The 15465-nt window shown below is 46.6% G+C and overlaps 1 protein-coding gene and 1 pseudogene across 1 annotated transcript; both read right to left on the reverse strand.

Annotated features, from left to right (window-relative positions):
• Positions 1–384: 384 nt before the first annotated feature.
• On the reverse strand, positions 385–2510 carry LOC136552457 (uncharacterized; annotated as a pseudogene).
• Positions 2511–4850: 2340 nt separating this feature from the next.
• Positions 4851–10757, reverse strand: LOC136548993 (uncharacterized). The gene is made up of 3 exons (XM_066540321.1): positions 10618–10757; positions 6995–7210; positions 4851–5873 (listed from the first exon to the last, which is right to left on the reverse strand). Exons 1-3 carry the CDS (start codon positions 10755–10757, stop codon positions 5141–5143), a joined length of 1089 nt encoding a protein of 362 aa, XP_066396418.1. The 3' UTR covers positions 4851–5140.
• Between the last annotated feature and the right edge of the window lie 4708 nt (positions 10758–15465).

Here is a 15465-nt window from a genome sequence, read left to right on the forward strand (position 1 = left end):
CCTGCCGCCTACAGGGCGAAGTGTCCCCATTCAAACTGTTTGTTCGGTTTGACTCAGCCTGGCCTTAAACAGGTCCGTTCACTTATCAAATTCAGTCCTCCAGTGACCGGTGTCCACTAGCCACCACAAACTTTGCAGATATATAAGCAGATGGCACGCGATAAGCGGTATCACAATTCTAACCTTCTCAGGTAGCTAAGGACAGCTAAAGCGGGAGATAGCTGCAGCTATGTCATTTAGCTATTTTTTAAAAAAAATAAAAAAAAGACATGACCTTAGCATAACTTCATATCCATTACCGATTGATACATAACCAGTTGAAAGGAGTACATTACAGGTTATAGGAGTACATTACAACAGGCTACACTAGGCCATTTAAAACTAACAGACAAGACAATAACCAGTTGATAGTTGATACATAACCAGTTGAATAAAGCTAACAGTACAACACAAAAGGTCATCAAGAGTTCTAGTCTCACTAATCAAACAAGGCAATATTACAATTAGACAGTGGATACTAAATTACTAATACGAGGCAATATTGCAATCTTCATTTCTTCTAGTCTCACTAATCAGACTCAGAGACATAGGGAGAGAGAGACTTATCAGAGTCAGTAGTCTGCATTAGAGTACCATCAGCACAATCTTCTGAATCGGATGATGGAGCTTCAGGCTGCACTGCGCCATTTCTCATCAAAGACTGCAGGCTCCTGACTTTCCTCTTCTTAGGATGCACAGGCCTTTTCCTTTTAGCTTGTGGTTGTGCTTGTTGTGGTGTGTGCTTCTATGATTCTTGTGCACATTGTTGTTGCTCCATTTCACTTGGCAAAGGCGTAATACCAGTAATGAATTCATTATCATCATCTACCACAACATCATCTACTTTTTTCTCCAAAGGATCTCTATCCTTCCTCTCTCTCTTATTCCTTAACTTAGAATTAAATTTAACAAACACAAGATCTCTCATCCTTTCATGAAGTAGCCTATTGCACTTCTTTGTATGAACCTACGAGTCAAGTAGTGAAGACAAGGCTGCAGGTCAGATTTGAATTCCATGAACAAACATTAAAATTCAAAAAAAGATAGCATGCACACAAAGATGCATGTTATAATTTTTTTTACCTATTCAAATACTGACCAGTTCCTCTCACAAGCTGAGGAGCTGCAGGTCAGACTCAGAATCCTTGCTGCCAATTTCCTAAGATTTGGTTTGCTTGTGCCATGGTGCAGCCACCATTTTGCTGCATAAACATTAAACAAGTTAGAATAAAAATATGATATTCAACAATCAAATTAAGTTCACATGTTCAGTTGTTCACCTGGATTGAAATTCTTGTTCTTTCGCTGCCTTGTGGCAATTTCACTTCGAAAACTCCCTTGCTGATTTTGATACATGTCGAGTTCTTCAATTATCTTGTCTTGGGTTTCTTCATCACCAGCCACCATCTTTGTAATACAGGAAATCACACCTGCTGCAAATGATCCATCTTTCACAATCTCTGACTTATTTGGGTAATAGTAGTAGGGGTTCAAATAGTATCCAGCCAGGTGTAGTGGAGTCTTGAGCTTGTTGTCCCATCTTCTATCAATGATATCCCAGACTTCTTTGAAGCGGCTCTCATCATTATCAAACCTCTGAGAAATTTCTTTCTTCGCCTCCAACATTAATCCATGGAAGAATCCCATTGATGGTACATCGCTGTCCATTCTTCTCAACACATTAGCCAATGGCTCAAAGTAATTAACTACAATGTCAACATTTTTCCAGAAGGTTTCGGATCTGTTCACTTTGTTGGCTTTCTTCCCCTTGGCCTGCTTCAAGTAACCCAATTCCTCCATCTCATCTGATTTAAATAGTCTTGTCAACTCTTTTTTGTTATCCAGCAAGCTTTTTAGATTCAAGTAAGCAGTGGCAAATTATGTAACCCCAGAGCGAACCAAGTCTTTCTTAAGAAACTTCCTCATCAAATCCAACACCCTAGTATGAGCATACAAGAAAACAGTCACTTGCCTTGCATTAGCAAAGGTCTCCTCAACTGGTCCAAGCTTACCAATATCCTCTAGCATGAGATCCAAGCAATGAGCAGCACATCAATTCCAAAATATTGAAGGTCTTTTTGTTGTCAATAGAGTTGCTTGCACTTGTATTGACGCTAGCATTATCAGTCACCACTTGGACAACATGTTCTTCCCCTATCTCTTCTATGTACCTATCCACAAGTTCAAAGATATATTTGCCATCTTTCCTGTCACCCGAGCAATCCACTGAATCTAAGAAGAGTACCCCATGAGCACTATGCACAACTAAATTCATCACTCCCCTACCCTTCCTATCTATCCATGCATCTGTCATGATAGAACAACCTGTGAGCTCCCATGATTCCTTATGCTCCTTGAATCCATCCATCACCTTTTCCTTCCTTTTCTGCAAGAACGGTCCACTCATCTCATAGGGACTAGGCCCTTTCAAATTTCTACCAAATTGTCCAATGGCCTCTAACATATGATCAAAGCTAGGAAGGGTGACTGTGTTGTGTGGAATGCTAGCTTCATAGAACCACTGACATATGTAAACACAAGTTCTATCCCTCCTCTCTTCTCTTTTCTGAGTTGTCAATGTTGTTTGAACCTTTTTGCTTAGATTAATTCCTCTCTGTCATACTAGCAGATTCTTCTATAGAAGGATGCTTGTAGTACTTGTCAATAGTTTGACCACCTGCTACAGATCTAGAGGTACTAGATCCTCTTGTCGCCTTTGGCTTCACCACAAGAGCATTATTGCCATGATCTGAACCTTCACTGCCACTTTCACAATCTGAGTTTTCTATGCTAACTTCAGCTCTATCCATTTCCTTTTCTTTGTTTTTCTATTCTTTTTCACTAGTCTTCTTCGTAAGCAAATCAAATATCTCTTGCTGCACTGGAGCTGGAACTTTTCCACACTTAGTAGTATTGAAACCTCTAATTCCTGCAAGATGGTACTTAATCCTTGTAATTCCACCACTGCAGAGCTTGTCACAATACTTGCACCGTAGGTGATGTTTCTTGGTTATGTCTGGGCAGAAACAGTGAGCCCATGCAGGGTCATCTGAGTTGATACCAGGTTGTTTTGGTCCAGCTTCTACTGAGACAGAGGCAGCACTGGACGGGTTACCTATACAAAGAGCAAACTAAGTCACATTAAAACCTATACAAAGAGCAAACTAAGCCACATTCATCTTTCTGTAATGCTAATAATTGGATTTAGTTGTGTTGATGCCTCTGAACACTAGTGTCAGTAAAATTACATGATTCGCCAAAGCTGAACATTCAGAGATAAGTTCCTTGCTAGGCCAAGGGCCAAGGCCATCTAGTTGACATGCTACTTTGTGTTCTTGCTACTTGGTACTTTGTGTATGCATGTATCGTTCTACTTATTTTAAGTGACCTACTACTTTTGAAGCTAGCATCTCGTTCTTTTTTAGGAACATGGAGCTCACAGCCTAGTCCCATTTTTCTCCTTGTAGCTCATTTGTGTTGGTTGTGCTGTGATCTGTTCTATAGGCTGCCTGGACCCCCAGAATTTCAAGGAGTTTAAACTTGTTGAGAAGAGGCAGCTGAGTCATAATGTTGCTAAGTTCAAGTTTGCGCTCACAACACCTACTTCTGCATTGGGTCTTCCAATCGGACAACATATAAGCTGCAGGTTTGGGTTCCTTGTTACCACTTTTTAAAGTGGGTTTGCAAGGTGCAGCCGTTAGTCTGAATTTCCTTTAATCTTACTGTGTTTATGCCCTATTGTTCCAGAGGACTGGATGCTGCTGGCGAGGAAGTGATCAAGCCTTATACTCCAACTACTCTGGACTCTAATCTTGGATCCTTTGAGCTTGTTATAAAGGTAAGTTTCAATAAGATGGTCTTTTTTTTCATTTCCTAATCATTCCATCTTATCTTCAGTTGTGTTTTATGCATCTTTGGTCACCAATGCAACTATTTGTTCACTGTTGTGATTCACCACTTATTTTCTTTCTTGAAGATGTATCCCCAAGGAAGAATGTCCCATCATTTCCCTGAGATGAAAGTTGGTGATTATCTGTCTGTGAAGGGACCTAAGGTATACCTGTATCACATTATATTCTGTATGTTGATCTTGCATGTTCCATGTCTGAACTTACACACTAGACATGCTCAATTTGGTCCTTTCTCATGAGGCATATTTTGGCCTTGATTTTTGTTTTATCTATAATCTTCTTGAGTTACTGAGTATTATTAGGCATCACACTTGTCATTCTTACCTTCATTTGCTACATTGAAACTAGAGGTAACAAATATTGACAGCTTGTTTACATATAGTGAGATCTGCGACATACAAGCAAAAAAAAGAGAGGAGGTTGTGAGCACTGACCAGATTGTTGTGCCATGCCGTCGCCGTTGGTGCTCTACTGCTACTTCAGTGCTTCTGAGATGAGGAGCACCCAGCGCTGACGGACCTCCTCGTCAGACTCGCGCCGCTCGTGGTTGGGGAAGACAAAGAACTGCTCGTGCTGCCTCGCCCGTACTCATGCTGCACACCACTGCCGCCACCACTTGGATCTTCGGCTGGCCGCGCCGCTTGAAGCTCCGGCTAGCTGCGCCGCTTGGGGGGGTGCTAGCTTGAAGTTGGACCTCCGGCTGGCCGCGCCGCTTGGGGGCCCCTCGTCGGCGCGCCGCAGCCGCCGAATCAGAAGGGGGGGGGGGGGGGGGCTAGCTTGAAGTTGGGCCTCCGGCTGGCCACGCCGCTTGGGGGCCCCTCGCCGGCGCGCCGCTGCCGCCGCCGCCAAAGCAGAAGCCGCCGCCAAAGCAGAAGCCGCCTCCGCCGCCGCCTCCTTTTCTGCGGTAGAGAGAGTGAGAGACCGAGAGAGACGGGTCACGAGCGTAGGAGTGAGCTAGGGTTGCTGGGTTACGGTGGGGGTGGGGGGAAATTGGGATAGGATGGGCCGCTGACTCATTTTCTAGCCCGTGAAAATTTTGGCTGCCGCTAAAATAAGCTCAGTTTAGCGGCAATCTCCGCAGATCTCCGGGTATTAGCGGTTTTCGTTTCTTAGCGCAAAAAATTAGTTATCTTAGCTTCTACCTTGTGCAGCAGCTATCTCCGGCTATAGCTTCAGCTATAGCTGGAGATTTAAAACTTTGCCGTGGACCCCAGCGCCGCCTTCACGGCGTAGCTCGTCGGGTACACGACCCTCTTGGCGACCCTCCGCAGGGCCTGCGGCAGCATGCTGGGCGCCAGCGACACCTGCGGCGGGTTGAAGAGGAGCGTCGGGAGGTAGCACCCCTTGGTGGCCATGTCGCGCCCCACGTTCAGCGCGATGGACGCGCCGAGCGAGTGGCCCACGAGCCAGACGGCGGCGGGGGCAACATGGCTGCCGTCGGCGACGGAGTCCAGGAGTCTGCCGACCTCTTTACGGGCGTCGCGGAAGCGGCCGCAGCCGTGCTGCTTGTTGACGAGTATCCGGAGGTTCAGGTGCATGTCGCAGAAAACCGTGTGCTGATGCTGCTGCTCGTGCTGGTGCTGGTGCCGCCGGAGAATGGTTCCCCGGAACGCCACGATGTAGCGTGGAGCCGACGGGTGGCGGAGCGCGCCGGCGGCCGGGGGCACGTGCTCTAGGATGGCTCCGTAGATGGAGCATGGCCGGTGGGCTCCGAAGGAGGAGGACAGCCTGGTCTTGGTCTCGCAGAGCAAGCACTCGCATTCGTACCTGAGCGTTTTGAGCCGGCGGAAGTTGAAGCTCTTCCACCATGCCGGCGCGAGCGCCTCGCCGGTGTGCGTCCTGTTCATGTGCTCGTCGCTCTCCATGGCGTAAGTCCCATTAACGATGCAGGCGGCGATGCAGCGGCGGTGCTCGTGGCTGTCCCTGATGAAATCATAAAACGCGTCAATCGTCGGCAATATGCAATGCTACTGATGCATACGTGAAATCGTATATTTTTGAAATTAAAGGTAGACATGCACCAAATCCAACAGTTAACAGCACAGCACTGTGTATGGTATGCCGTGTGTATATGAAGGGCGTCACGCCATATCAAGACGTACAGTGCATTGCCATGTCTGTTCTCTACCAAACCAAGCCCATACCAGTTAACGTTTATCATGGTCGCCGGAGAAGAACCCGACCCAATTTTCACAAGTCATATGCTTCGGGCCGGAGTCGGTAAATACATATGAGTCCACCGTGCAATGCAATCGAGCCGAGGATATATAGGACGAAGCGCCGGCGGCGACGATCGGCCGATTCCGATCAGCAGACGTGCAGTGCAGTAGACTACAGTGTGCTAGTCTGTTTGCTGCTTCTGATTTGGCGTGAAAGAGCTAGCACTGTATCTGATGCATATTTATACACAGGGGCCGGCTAATTTTTCCCTGCGAGAAAGGAATGATGACTGATTTTTATTAGCTGTAGAAGCTACTAGAATATATAGCAAGATAAAATGCACAAGTTGCAAGCAGATAAAAAATGTTTTTCCTATAAACAATAGTTCCACTAGGGGAGTGAGGACTGAGGAAGCACTTGTAACGATGCATTTGGATTGACAAACGGACCATGCGGAATCATTCCAACCTAATATTTGTTTGGCAAACCAAGCATCATGGATTGAATCGGTGCGGCACCAAACCGATCTTCTTGGCCTTCTCTGCAAGCGCACTTCGAAAGAGGGTGCTGGTTCGGCGAAAAATTGTGTCGGACGACGCCGTCTCCGGGGCACGATGGATCAACTCATTCTGGACAAGAGCATCTCCAACAATACTATCCAAAACAGACATTGTTTGGATAGCCATCTATTTTAACACTACTTATTTTGTTGTTGTTTTCTCCAGCAACACTACCTAAAATTTCATCCTTGCAGAGAATGACATGTAGAATCCACATGTCACCCTCTTCCTTATCTCGCCGCCATTGACGAACTCGGCCATGTCGCGAGCTCACGGCGAGAAAGGGTCGTGTGCGGGAGAGAGAGAGGGGATCGGAGGCCGCACACGGGAGAGGGGTGATGCCGGTGAGGGGCGACGCCATGGAGGGATGTTGCCGGAGAGGGCCGTCCGTGGGAGAGGGGCACTGCGCCAGGTGGAGGGATGTCCGTCGGGCATAGGCAAGCAGCTGTGGTGGATGCGCCTGGCGGCGGCGGTCGCGGGAAACCTCTTGACCGGAGCGGCTGTGTCTGGGGCTGACCGGGGCGGATGAGCCCGCGGCGGCTGGGCGTATGCTAGCGATCGCTGGGGGAACCTCCTAGGCCACGGCAGACGCGTTGATGGCGGCGGATCTCCCGAGTCGAGACGGAGTCGAGCGGCGGAGGAAAAACCATGAATTTGGGTGGACGAGTAGGGGGGCAACAGAAATGGGTGGTGGGAGGAGGAAAATAGGAGGCCAACAAATTTAGGTGGACTAGTTGAAAGTCTGCTTGAGCTGGATTTTTGCCTCCACTATCCAAATTTGGGATAGGAGGTCATTTAGGTAGCGTTGTTGGATATGCTTTAAGTCTGATGGTAAAGTTGTGGGTGCATGACTTCACTCACCATGATTCAATAATTAATTGGTGTCATAAAGTATATGAAGATAAAATGATCATGGTGCATATTAATGGAGATGTCAAAAAGATCAGGGGTGGAGACAGGGGTTGGGCAGGTAAGGCCTGCCCCCCTATGAATATGAAATTTTCACTGTTTTTTTAATTCAAATAAACTTTAAAAATTTAACATTGCTGCCCCCCTAACATTGAAAAATTAACTTTCTGGCTTCGCCCCTGAAAAAGATTAATAATTACCTACACATCCTAATTTCCTCGGAGAGTGGTTTTTAGGTTACCTACACATACTACACGGCTGTGTGTGTGGCCGAGCAGCGTCTCCCTGAATTACCTCAATTTACTATAAAATTCGAAAGCACTTAAAAATATCTTGTGTAGTGGACACTTGATGTTCATCAAATGACATAAAAAAAACTCAATAAGAGAGCATCGTCAGACCATATTATCCATGTGCACGTTTTATTTCACTGATTTTGAGAATAGGGTATACTTTTGTGCTTTATTTAAGACCTGTAGACCTCAGAGTACTAATAAAGCGGTTTTAGAACATCTGGAAAATTCTAGATATTACAATTATTATTCCCGGTACTTATTTAATTTGGTGCCAATTAATGGATAATATACCTGCCGTAAGCAAGTGAAGCTAAAAAGTACAACACTAGATGATGCACCAACCCGTAAGTACAAAGAGCTTCAATTTCAGGAGAGAAGCATAACAGTTCAAGACTATAAGAAGGTAGCTTGATGTAAACTACATAAACAGAGAAAAGCAATGGATCAGATGACCTAAATATTTGCTAGTCTTCCCCTGCTCCCACCTTTAAGCACCCTACACACACTAATATCTTGATCCATCCCACTAGTGATTGCCCTTTTTTGCTAAAAATAGCGAGCATAAATTTGCCACCCACGGATGTGTGGAACAGATTCTACCAATCAAGGACAATAAATATGATTTCGTATGCTTAAAAGCATAGTTGAGCACCAGTCGCTGGATAAACATGCATCTCCTGTGAAATCATCTCTATAAGATTCCGTAAGATTATTCCTAGCTTCATTTTGGTTTTAATTTCTGTTTTATCAATGGATCTTTACCTAATACTTTTTTTTTAATTTATTAAGACCATTTTATATTTACTGTAACTTCAATATAAATGCTAGTTCACTTAAACCGATTTTAATTAATCACCAGAACATGAAAATAGTCTTCAATACCACACTTTGACAACCAATATACTTTATATTTCATTTCTCATGACTAAAAAACGGCATCAACATCAGTACAGTAGATTCAGATAAAAGGAAAAACAAATGTGAAAGATATATTCTTTCATAAGAGTAAAATAGCCACCCTCAACCCTACATTTCTCTTATCCACCATTTCCCTTCTCGCATCGTCCTGCTTCAGCTCCCTACACCACCACTAGTCTCAAATCTGGCCACCGTTCGCAGCCTCCCCCGCCTCGGTAGCAAAATTCGAGCCTACCTCCTCCTCGCTAGCAAAATCCGAGCCTTCCCCTTGGTCGCCCTCTTGTAAGCTCCACCCTCCCTAGCGACCTTTGTCCTAGCTCCGCCCTCACCGGCCACTGCCACCGCCCACCATGCCCTCCTCGGCGGCAAATCCACCCAAGCTCGATCACCTTGGCCGCCATCCTTGCCTCTTGTGTCAGGGGCCCTCCCAGTGGCCCCCCGCCAAAGCTCTACCCTTCTATTGCTGCCACTGTCACCCTACCCATGCTCGGCCTCCCTATCCATAGCATTGCTTCGCCCTAGTGTAGCCTCCCTTACTTGACGTCGTCTTGCCCAAGCGTGGCCTCCTCACCCCAACCACATCCTACTCAAGCTCGACCGGAGAAGGGAGAAATGGTGTGGCTTGGTTGCGACGAGCGGGGAGTAACCGCAACAGTCTGATGATAGCCCCACCATAGCAATGACCTCCAAGATAATATAAAGTAACACCTTTAAAAAATAATGCCTAGGTTTTCCTCCTCCCATATTGTTTCAAGTTTCATGTTGTTCATACATGGTTCATGTTGTTCTGGTGAAAGAAGCAACATCAGTGCTAACCTAGGGTCTTCAATGGTCATGTTAGCATTGAGAAGAAGTGGATTTGTTGCAAAGAGCAATGAAACAACTCAAATCTCCACAGATCCAAAACTCTAATGGCTAAAAATCCCGATTTGGCTCAGACCCTAAACCTAAGGAAGGGCGACGGACTTCCTCGAGCTCAGGTAAATCATGTTTGCTAAAATACTGAAGTTCATGCATAGGTCATAAAGATCAATATCTATTAATGAAGAATAGAAATATCATGAACAATACATGAACAAGAAGGTTAAGTGTTGTACTCTTTTTTCCTATGTTAGTTTTTACATGAAGGTTTCTCACACAAGGTTTTTAATTAGTGAGGCAACATGTGCAATTCAACTTGCTAATGTGATGTACTCTTTTCTCCAGGAACCGCTTTTTCCCACTCGAATTAAGGATTAACAGAACAAGATGTAAGTTGGTGCAGTCCCACCCCTTGAGGTAGGACAGTTTCTGTAGTATTTACTATCCTGGCATGTAAGTGATTTTTGTTGCCGTGGAAACAGAATTAATCAGAAGAGAGATGAAAATTTGTGATTGAGGGGAACCCATGCATGTTACTTGGATATGGAAATGGTGCATGCCGTTGTATAACTAATTCTGATAATCTTCATAGTCCTCCTATATAATGAGAATCAAGACTACAATCACTATTATTTTTAAATATAACACATACATTGCTCAGAAAAGAAAATGATCAATATTGAAGAGAGAACCGAATGGCACGGCACATGAGCTCACTCAACCGACAAAGATAGAAATAGGCACTCTGTAGTGTGGCACTTGAGTTTGTCTGTGTGTGTTGACCGTTGAGTAATAACAAAGTTCTCTTTTAATTTCCTCCCAAAAAAATTACGGAAGTGCTAACGCCCGGACGTCTGGACGGGTGTGCGCATCTAGACGCCCGCGCAGCCCCCGTCCACTGATTTTTCCCGCCCCACATGCGTACCTCGCCCCATCGTAGCGTCCACGTGTCTGAGGACTTGCCTCACACTCGTAGCCTGCCCTATCCGCCTCGATTCAAGGACGCTCGCCCCACCCCGCACTCGCACCCCCGCCCCCATCGCGCCCTGACCGTCGGCCCTGAGCGCGCCCCGTCCACCGGCCCCCAGCTTGACGTGCCCCATTCACGGGTGCCTGCGTTGTGCCACCACCACTCCCCGCGCCCTCTGTGGCAAAACCCCCAGAAATAACGCACTTACGGAGGCGCTCGTCTTCCACCAGATACTAAGCACCCCGTAAGCAAGCTACAGCGGGCGGTATCCGTCGGGCACACCCCAAGGGAGAGTCCGGAAGATCCACATTTTCCCCCAAGGATCCAATAATGAGAACGAGTTACAATACTTATCCATTTCATACATCAGAAGTTCTTAAAATTACATTATTACATTTCTAAAGTCAGAGTGCGGAATATTAAATAGCAGAATAAAAATAAACATCTAACGATGAAGAACAAGGATCCGCCTGTGCCTACCAGAAGAATCCTTCACACAATGGTACTCCTCAAGCATTATCTGCAACAGGGGTAAATAAACCCTGAGTACACAATGTACTCGCAAGACTTATCCGACTAGTAGAAATAGTTTCCCGACTCCAAGGAATATGCAAAGCTTTATGGTTTGCTGATTTCCTTTTTACAGAAAGCAGTACTAATAGTGAGTCCTTATTTATGCTATTATTAACAGCCGTATTAATTTATTATCTAGCCATTCTATGTAAGCACGTGTTCTACTTTCAAGCAAGAGATGAGCAATCAGTTCCATTTCATCACCTTCCATCTTTCAGCTCTTACTACGGTGCTAGACCCAAAACAAGCCGTACTGGATTGCCCGACGATTCACGAATCAATGCCCCCAGCTGGGTACCCCGAAAACACACTAACACCCTCCTGTCACGGGGTCACACTAATTTATTATCCTCCGCTTGTACCCCAGGCACAAGCAGGACCAACCCATCACCCTCCTGTCACGGGGTCCAGGTCCCTGTCCAAACTTAGTAATACGGCAACAGCAACTCTTAAAATAAAATACATCTATCAAGCTACTAAGTTCTACCGACTAAGATGCTAAGTTACTTACTGTTACCACTAACAAGTATGAAGCAAGACATATATTATCTTAGCAACTAAAGGTATTCTTACTCTTAATACCGATTTACTCTATATATGATAAAACGAGGAGTACTAGCTACTCTATTTATCAACCTATTATAGAGCTACAAAAATTACAGTGAATACATAATAATCTAATGATCTAACTGTAAAATTTTCATTACTAAAGCTATCATCGATTTGCCATAAAAATTCCTACAAATATTACGCTAAATAATACTAAGCTCTCTAATTTGAATTTATGAGCCTATCATGATCATAGCTAACTATAAACTAACTATACCAACAGATAGATAGCATTTTTGTGAACCTAACAAATTTTGTCTCACTATTTTTGGACATCTACAAGATTTACTATAAATTATCAAAGTTCAGCTCAAAACTAAATTGAATAAACCTTTGCTAACTTAGTGGAAAATGAAAAACCGATTTCTATCGCGCGGCCCAAAGCGCGAGCGGCTCGGCCAAGTCCAGCGCGGCCCAGCCGGGCGACGACAGGCCCGTGACGGGGAGAACCCGCGCTTCGGCTATTTTGCAAAAACAGCCCTGACCTAACGGCAAATCACTCTGAGACCCACGACACTATTCCTACAGTCATCTACTTCGCAGCTAAACCCTCGGAACAACCTGTCTTCGCAACGACGATACCCTTGGGCATCCACGCGCGCACCAGCGCGGCGGCGCTGGCACAGGGCGTTTACGCCGGCCAAACCTGCCCTTCCCCGCCCTATCTATGAAGCCGATACCTTACTAGGCTTGAACGCGGAACACTAGGCAAAGGAAGCGCGAGCTGGGACGCTGCAGTGAGACCGGACCACGACGGCGGAGCTCCTGCACTGAAAACGAGGCCGTTTCGGTGAGCTACAACAACGTCGGAGAACTTGGGGTAGCTAGTGAGCTCAAGGGACTCACCACGGACACAAACGACACAGTGGTTCGACCGGAGGTGACCCGAGACAAGCTGGCCACGTGCGCACGGATGGTGCGATGGCGCACGGCGGTGGCAAGGCTGCGTCAGAGGTGGCTAGGAGGTGGTAGCGGTTAGGCAAAGGTGCGCAGGGTGATTAGCAGTTGGAGGTGAAGTTGGTGGTGTAACGAATTGACACGAGCTGCACTGGATAGGGAGCTTGCCTTCGACGCGTGCCATGGCGGTCTTATTGACCTGGCGGGAAAGGAACTCCAAATTGGCGCATGGCATGGCGAGGCTCACTGCAAACTGGGGTCGGGTGGTTGGCTGGCTACACGGCGAAGCCGCGGGCGGGATTAATTGGATCGAGACGACTCCACCAAGCTGAATTGAGAGGAGCGGGTCCGACGACCACTGCGACAGAGGAACAGGGGAGACAGGCAAGGCGTGGCTCGTCGCTACCGTGGCGGGACGTGGCTGTCACTTCGGTGCACAATCGCGTACGGCTACAGGGCGATGAGGAAATGACCAACGCACTCAGGATGATGGGCAGCATGGCCATAATTCACAAATTGTTGACGGCGGCTCGGCTCTGCATGCCGCAATGGCATGGCGTCGGTCAGAGGAGGCAGCAGCGCAGCGTCGTCGAGCATCGATGTGACGGCAAAGCAGGCGGGGCAAGGCGACGTGCGGGCAGAGCCAAGGGTGGCCACGCTCTCATGGCACCGCATAGGCGAGCGCGAGGTGGTAGAGCGGCAAGTGGACGCGACGGCGGTGGTAGAGCGCACGCGGCGACTTTGCACAAGCGGCCGTGGCAAGCAGCAACGCAGTGGCACGACGCGTGGGGTCAGCGACACGATGAAGCGGCGCCAGTGGCCAAGCCAAGGCAACGGGCCCGCGACGACGGCGGTGCTGGCCGAGCGTCAAGGTCGCTGGGCGCGGCGTGCGCGTGCGTGTGCGTGTGTGGGTGCTTGCATGAGCGCGGCAGTGGTGGTGCGCGCATGCGCGCCAGGGGGCAGGCTAGTGCCACGCGCCAAGCCAACCCGCAGCCTAGTGACCGCGGCCAAACGCTGCAATCGGCCGGGAAAAGTGACTTGCACACTTTTTAAAGCTGCTAAAAAACCCAACCAGGTGATCCAGTTGCTAAACCAACTATTTTACGCTCGAGATGGTATATCAAGCTACTAAAACAAACCTTAAAACCATGCTGCTACTTAACCCGATTCTCCTATAAAAATTCCCAAACTTAGCTTCGTCGACCCATTTTCCGACTTAAAAAAATGACAAAGTTTTTGTTCGAATTAGCGTCAACTTCGGTTTCCAAGCTATTAAGTAAGCTATCTAGCGAATCACGTTCTCGACCACAAGTATTTCATCGTCACCTACGAAGTTCATACTACAAACTTTACTAAAGTTTCGTATAGGCATTCTATAGCATTTTCGTTCAATAAAAATTCATTTAGAACCCTAAGCGATACAACGCGGCATGAAATGTAACATTCGTTTCATGTTTCCAATGAACGTTTCAAGTTCCATAAATTGCTTTACACTCTATAATTCATACATTTACACATAAGTATGATGCTCATGCAGTGTTTTAGCAAAAGACTATACAGTGTAACACTGAGGGTGTTACACCCTCTGACTCTTCGAACAATATGAAAGATGTGCAACATAAAACACTTGAATGCAACATACGTATGCAACAGATTAAACATCTAGAACACATGCTTGCAACATAGGCGTGAAACATATGCAACATCTAGATAAAACAACAACATGAAAACACTTACTGCAACATAAGACTAAAACACCTGAAACATTTGGAAGATATTGTTGCAATATTTGTGTGAAACATATGCAACCAGATCAGAACGCTTGCAACATACATCTGGAACAGATTAAACATTTTGAACAAACCTCTGAAATACTTGCAACATACCTCACAAACACTTGTAACATATGCAACATGTGCAACATTCCCGATCTACTTTTACAATATCCATATGAAACAATTGCAACATACCTCTGAAACGTCTAAAACACTTGAAACATACACTTGCAATATGCACTTTCATCGCAACATCTCCTTGCTGAGGTCGCGCATCGCGGTGGCCATGGCTTCAACAGCGGGCACAACCTTCTAGTGGGGAACGACGTCATCAGTAGCACCTCGGCAGCACCCTAGCAGGACCTCGGCGCGCGGGGCACGGGGGCGCGGCGCGTGGCGAGCTGGAGCGGGCGTGGCAGGGGATGGAGTGTGGCGTGGCGATGGAGGGGGCGCAGCGCGGGATATAGCGCGGCACTGGATGGGGGAGCCGCGTGGCGCGAGATGAGGTGTGCGGCGGGGAAGACGACAGTAGCAAGCGCACGAGGCAGCAGCACGCGATGGACGAGAGCGATTGTGAGATATTTTTTAGAGAGAGATGAGGAGACGCAGTGAGTAAGCAGGCCTGCTGGGCTGTTACGCGCAGGCCCGGAAAGCAGCGTCCGGACGAACGGATGCCCGCTCCTGAGCATTACCTAAAAAATTAAACATCCAAATAAGTAGTAACCTTTTTTTACTAACCCTCTTTAACACGCCATCCTTTCAAGCTAGGCACGTAAAATTCTTGAAGCTTAAAATTGACATCACAAAGTTTTACTAGATTAAATACTAGATTAGCGAACAATTTAAATCAAAGCATCTATGGCCCCGTTCGCTTCGCTGAAAAAACAAGCCGAAACACTGTTTGGGCTGATTTGTTGTGAGAGAAAAAAACTATTCCGACTAAAAAAACAAGCTAAAAATACAAATTATAAGACAAGCGAACGAGGC

This window comes from Miscanthus floridulus, chromosome 4 (assembly GCF_019320115.1).
Source record: "Miscanthus floridulus cultivar M001 chromosome 4, ASM1932011v1, whole genome shotgun sequence".
Taxonomy (NCBI): Eukaryota; Viridiplantae; Streptophyta; class Magnoliopsida; order Poales; family Poaceae; genus Miscanthus; species Miscanthus floridulus.

Coding starts and splice junctions, on each gene's coding strand:
- LOC136548993 (XM_066540321.1), bottom strand. CDS start 10,757: ATGGGGCACGTCAAGCTGGGGGCCGGTGGACGGGGCGCGCTCAGGGCC. Junction 7,211..10,617: donor GGGCAGGCTACGAGTGTGAG/GCAAGTCCTCAG, acceptor GCATACGCCCAG/CCGCCGCGGGCTCATCCGCC. Junction 5,874..6,994: donor CGGCATCACCCCTCTCCCGT/GTGCGGCCTCCG, acceptor TGATTTCATCAG/GGACAGCCACGAGCACCGCC.